This window comes from Centroberyx affinis, unplaced genomic scaffold (assembly GCF_046629955.1).
Source record: "Centroberyx affinis isolate AG114_WGS23_722 - 3 ecotype Tasmania unplaced genomic scaffold, CSIRO-AGI_Caff_v1 ptg000570l_1, whole genome shotgun sequence".
Classification (NCBI taxonomy): Eukaryota; Metazoa; Chordata; class Actinopteri; order Beryciformes; family Berycidae; genus Centroberyx; species Centroberyx affinis.
In genome coordinates, this window is record NW_027279212.1 from 1 (window position 1) to 5,959 (window position 5,959).

General features: G+C 45.9%; 1 protein-coding gene across 3 annotated transcripts; it reads left to right on the forward strand.

Moving 5' to 3' along the window:
* Positions 1–2,044: 2,044 nt before the first annotated feature.
* prdm12b (PR domain containing 12b) lies at positions 2,045–5,730 on the forward strand. Of its 3 annotated transcripts, none has more exons than XM_071518350.1 (5): positions 2,045–2,264; positions 3,974–4,164; positions 4,380–4,535; positions 4,868–5,006; positions 5,261–5,730. In XM_071518350.1, the coding sequence occupies exons 1-5, from the start codon at positions 2,045–2,047 to the stop codon at positions 5,728–5,730; spliced, it is 1,176 nt and encodes a 391-aa protein (XP_071374451.1). The 3 variants fall into 3 exon arrangements, with proteins under 3 accessions (XP_071374451.1, XP_071374450.1, XP_071374452.1); XM_071518349.1 differs by having other exon boundaries at positions 4,868–4,991; positions 5,237–5,730; XM_071518351.1 differs by having other exon boundaries at positions 4,868–4,982; positions 5,267–5,730.
* The last annotated feature ends 229 nt before the right edge of the window (positions 5,731–5,959 follow it).

The window sequence follows — 5,959 nt, forward strand, 5'->3', positions numbered from 1 at the left end:
TTTATCCATAAACAAATGCTTTTCTTTGATAGGTTTCCCACCAACTCTTTGAAATAAAACAATTACCGCATTCTTTGTGCAATAATTGTCAATCATCCACATTAAATTGATAAGCTTTAAATAGACAGAATAATAGCTTAAATAGTTTTACAATAGAACGGCTAAGCAGGATGATTTGCTATTGCTGACATGCCCGAGGCTTTACCAGCTAGAAATAATGCCATAGGTTAATGCATAAATAAGCAAATCAAATCCATGCGTTACCCCAATTCAATTCATTTAATTCCTCTTTAATAAAGAGCGGCCCCACCCCCCTGTCCCCGCCATTTACTTCGGATTTGTGCAATGAATGCTATAAATGTAAATCAATCTAGATGAGAAAGAATCCCATTCACAGAGCAGAGAAATTTCATCTGGGAAAAGGAGACAAATGTAGGAGGGGCCCGCTCATAAAAAGCAGCTGTTTCACAGTAATCTTTTTTCGTGCCCTGTCACTCACCTTGCCTTTTCACTATCTCTGCGTTCAAAACTCTCCGCTATTGTATTTAGTTGCCATATCTTCTTTCCCATTACATTGCCATAGTCCATATTCGTCCAGAGAGCACAACTTGCCCATTTTTTCGGACAATCCCCTTGTAGTTGTTGGAGTGAAAGAGGAGTGCATGGATGTCAAATTGCCCTCAAAACACCATGAAAGATTGATTTGCAGCACTTTTCAGGCCCCTGACATTACTTGGAGGGGAGCTGAATAGGAAACCCCCGAGCCGGGGATGGAATAAAGATGTCCTCTCTGCTGGAAAAGAAGGAAAACTGCCCATTTACCCCCAGTCCATCAAGCCCGAAAAATAGGCAAGAGAGGAAAAAACACAGAGGACTGTGACTATTGAGAAGAAAAGGGCCGTATATACTCATCTAAACGTTGTCACAATACTGGGGGCTAAGAACATCCATGAATATTAAACCGCTTACCTCAACAAGGGCTAGAAAAGTGAACCACGTCAAAGCAGCTTTGCATTTTTTGCATGGGAACAATGCTGTAAAAACACGTCGAGCTTGTTTCCATTCTGTTATTCCCGCGCTAACTCCTCACAAAAAAATTAATATTACCACCGCATGAATACGAAATGCCTGAGAAAAAAATGTCGGGGCAACTCCCAGACCCGATGACCTAATTTTGGTGACAGAAACTTTAAAACTAATTGTCGCACTCGCAACTTGTTAGCGTTAAACTGACAGCGATGTATTTCTGAAACACTTTCCAAGCACTGGGAACTGCCACATGCATTGCCTTCAGATATTGGGCATGATGTTTACACTACATGCCTAACTTGTATTAATTCATGCTGTTTATTGTAGGGCTACAGTCCATTTTAATTATTTTGCGCAGTAATTCGTCTTATAACGGTCTTGGGCATATTAAAAGCTTGACTTGCACTATTTTGTAGTATAGGTGTAAAGGTTTTCGATCCAGATAGCCCATAGGATAATAATGCATTTATGGTCACATTTAGTCAATCTACGTGCTTTTGTAAATTGATTCGAGAGTCGCTTTAATTTAATGTCCAGTGAGTATAAAATTAAATGATTAAAGCCCATTTATTAACCTACAACAGTGATTTGATAGGCTACATTTTTGGCCACACACACACACACACACACACACACACACACACACACACACACACACACACACACAGAAACACGCACACACACATCCAGCCCCTCTCTCGCGCGGTGGAAGCGGAGCAGGACGGTCTAATAGCGCTCTTGTTGCGGTGCGGCAGGCAGCTCCGCGCCATGAGGGGTGTGTCATTAATAAGTAATTAGACAGGGGTCACGCAGCCACTTATAAAAGAGACCCTCACCGCGAGGCAGGGCAACACTTTCCACGCAACACGCTCGAGGAGAGGGACGGAGTACAAGCCTGTGTGTGTCCACTGTGTGTGTGTGTGTGTATTTTTTCTTCCTTCTCCCCCACTCACTCCAGAGGCTTCCCGTCCACCGCCGAGCGAGCGCGACTTTTTGCAGCATCAACTTTTGCGACATGGGCTCCGTGTTACCCGCTGACGCCTTGGCTCTCAAGTCTGGATTTAAGTGTCCGAGCCGCTCGCTGTCGGACATCATCACCTCGGACATTCTGCACAGTTTCCTGTACGGCAGATGGAGGAACGTGCTGGGCGAGCACCTGATGGAGGAGCGGCAGAGCAGCATCAGCCCCAAGACCGCCTTCACCGCCGAGGTGCTCGCGCAGTCCTTCGCTGGAGGTAGGTTTTGCACATTTGTTATAGGTGTTGGTTTCCTGAAAAGATATTTTTATTTTGTTCTATTTTTTTGGTGTCTATTTTTGTTGTGATAGCCCCCTTTGGATGGGAAGTTTTTAAATCTGGGCCGATTCTAGTGAGTTTGGTGATTAGTGAATAGGCGATTTCTATTTTTATGTTTTTTTAAATTTGAAATATACCTTGTTGGGGTAAAACAAAATATATATATTTCTTTCCTTATTTTTATGATATAGGCTACTTATGCTACATCGGAGAATTTGCTGTAATTTCATAAGAGATTTCTAAATCGGTAGGGCCTGTTACTCTGATCAAAGAATCAAACAATCAAATCTTTTCTTTTTAAAAAAAAATTGTGACAGCTAAACTTGGGACAAAATGCGTGGCGTTTATTCCTAATATTCCTCGCATCATTTCTAACCTCGATAAAGTCCCACATCCTGCTCTTCGGGAATGAGCCCAGAAGAAAGTGAGAATTAAGTTCCCACCTCTAAATTTATTTCCCAAGGGTTTCTGTGACTCACTTGTTGCTGTTTTTCCACATTTTCCCCATTTTTGCTGCTTTTATTTCGACCCATTTAACGCATTAACCCGTTCAGGGCTTTGAGACCTCGCATTTAGAGGCTTGTTAGGCGTGTAACTGCTGCTGATTGAAAGACGAAGGGCATTAAATTCATTTGGTTAACTTTGTGCTTGACCTGGGAAAGTTTCCACTTAAACCTCGAGGAGAGAAAGGTTCCCTTTCTTTGAGATGTCCCGGGTTTTTATCCTGCATTCATCAATCTCCGGACAGTCTCTTTTCCTCTCTTGGCAGCTATGGGGCTCTGGAGCTTTTCTCTTTCTCTCTCCTTGAAAGATTTGCTGTTCCTCGCATAATGCACCGTGAAGGCTAAATCTAATGCTATTCATAGCATGTCAACCATCTAATCGCCTTTCCATTTTTTTGTTTGAGAAATTCCTGGGTCTTTTAAACAAGTCCTCGTTTCATTCAGTGCAAATTTATTGCTACAAAGTTCTTAAAAGGATAATGAATTTGGAATTAGCCGTTTCTTTTCCAGTAAGGTTTAATGAATATCACATCTGAAGCATGACAAATTGCTGGACCCTGGGCAATAGAGGACCATTTAACCCCCATTCGGCCGGGCCTTTCGCAGTCCCAAATAAAAAAATTCTTTGATTTCGACATTAAAGAGGCGCGAGAGGGTTTTTTTTCCCTTCTCCTCTTTTTTCCCCCCATTCTCAATGCGGATGAAAATGCTTTCCGAGGGGGTTTCTCCTCACAACAAAAACTTTCACTTCAGCCAGATAATCGAATTAAACGGCGGATAAGGTGTAGCTTAATATTTCGTGACTAAAATAAGATCCAGTCCATTTACTGCTTTCAGGACTTCTCCAACAATCCTATTTCGTGAGAAGCATCGCGATCTATTTACCCCGCCGAACAACTCTTTGACCACGACATTTAAATTCCCTGCTCTATCTGAATTACATTGATGGGGAGTTTTGCCCAATTTTTGAAAATCACTTTTAAGACACTGATGTAGGCCTATATACAACATATTTCCACAAACATCTCAATTGTGCATGCATACACTTTAATCCTCCGTATTCAATATTTCACATGGGAATATTTCATCTTTCTTTATTATATCTGCATGCCCAGTTTCACACATCTCCTCCCTGTGTCTCCGCAGAGGTGCAGAAGCTGTCCAGCCTGGTGCTGCCCAGTGAGGTGATCATCGCCCAGAGCTCCATCCCCGGCGAAGGCCTGGGCATCTTCTCCAAGACCTGGATCAAGGCCGGCACGGAGATGGGTCCCTTCACGGGCAGGGTCCTGTCCCCCGAACATGTGGACCTGCTCAAGAACAACAACCTCATGTGGGAGGTGAGCTATAAAAGCCTCGGGAAGTTAGTGAGGAAAAGCCGCACACGTAGCAGCCTTCATTTATTCAACCTCCGGGGGGATTTGAAGATCCCGGATGTGATGGATGTGACATGTGCAGGCTGTTATCCACAATCCAGAGTTGTTTGAGGGTGGGCTTTAGAGTAACTTCATCCCCTGCATTATACTGAGTCCTGCTGTGTGTGTTGTGCGCTCAGGTGTTCAACGAGGATGGCACGGTGCGCTACTTCATCGACGCCAGCCAGGAGGACCAACGCAGCTGGATGACCTACATCAAGTGCGCCCGCAACGAGCAGGAGCAAAACCTGGAGGTGGTGCAGATCGGCAGCAGCATCTTCTACAAGGCTGTAGAGGTGAGAACCGACTCATTAGCTCCAGGCCCGTAGGAGAAGGGAGTCAAATATGCAAATACTCTCACGATCACTGGATAATCTTAAATTGTCAAATCAGAGATAAGTAGCAGAGTGAAATATATCTGGACCAAACTTGGATCTTTACTTGAGACCACCAAGTGCGGACAGACTGTCATTGTTCTGCATAATAGCACGACTTGCTGGCCAAAAGCAGAATTGCATATTTAATTCCAGTAATTTAGCAGGATGTCAAGTCACAGAGCTGCAAACTGAAACCACCTGTTCATTAACTGACCCGTGGGCCTTCCCTCCTTCCTTCTCTCCTTTCCCAGACCATCCCACCAGACCAGGAGCTTCTCGTCTGGTACGGAAACACCCACAACACATTCCTGGGAATCCCTGGCGTTCCAGGCACAGAGGACGAACACCTGAAGAAGAGCAGGAATGGTGAGGCTCTTTGCCCGAGGCTGCACATGGGAGGAGAGGAGAGGAGGGAGGGAGGGAGGAGTGCTGATCACTATCAGGGTTATTAGGGCTCTTTAGGGCTTGTTTTATGTGTCTGTGGCTATTGTGGCTTTAGTGAAGAGATGGAGATCTTTGGGCCTTTTGTAGGATCTGACTGCTAGTTCACCAATAGGCCTTTCTACCTGACAGCTAACATAATAATTAATCCATTCATTAGTCTTGTTTCCTTAACTCATGTTCCTCTTCTTCCTTGTTTCCTTTCCCAGAGGAGTCCCATTCGTGTGACGGCTCTTCCTCGTGCTCCCCCTCCTCCTCCTCCTCCTCCTCCTCCTCCTCCTCCTCCACCACCAGCAGCGGCCGCATGCGGTGCGTCATCTGCCACCGCGGCTTCAACTCCCGCAGCAACCTGCGCTCCCACATGCGCATCCACACCCTGGACAAGCCCTTCGTCTGCCGCTTCTGCAACCGCCGCTTCAGCCAGTCGTCCACGCTCCGCAACCACGTCCGGCTGCACACCGGCGAGCGGCCCTACAAGTGCCACGTCTGCCAGAGCGCCTACTCCCAGCTGGCGGGCCTGCGGGCGCACCAGAAGAGCGCCCGGCACAAACCGGTGGCGGCCGCCAACGACGCGCCCTCCCAAGTGTCCCCTCCTCCTCCCCCGCAGATGACGAGCATGCCGCACCAGCACCAGATGCCCATGGTGCACCACATCCCCACCATGGTGCTATGATCGCACCTGCAGAGAGAGAGACAGTCACGCAGAACAATGTTGCACTTTAGATTAGGGCTGTAGAGGAGGAGTAAGACTGAGATTGAGCTCCTGGTGAGGAAAGACCTCATGAAGTAAATGGGTCGATGTGATAGTAAAGCGTTTCTCAAAGACATTTCAATTGGTTGCCTTATTTGTATTGCGTTTTGTTTTTTTTGGGCCACTATGTGATCAGAATTCCAATGGAACG

Bases quoted from the DNA above. Each gene is read 5' to 3' on its own strand.
- prdm12b (XM_071518349.1), top strand. From the start codon at position 2,045: ATGGGCTCCGTGTTACCCGCTGACGCCTTGGCTCTCAAGTCTGGATTT. The intron at 2,265-3,973 runs GTAGGTTTTGCA...GTGTCTCCGCAG, and splicing joins CGCGCAGTCCTTCGCTGGAG to AGGTGCAGAAGCTGTCCAGC. The intron at 4,165-4,379 runs GTGAGCTATAAA...TTGTGCGCTCAG, and splicing joins ACAACAACCTCATGTGGGAG to GTGTTCAACGAGGATGGCAC.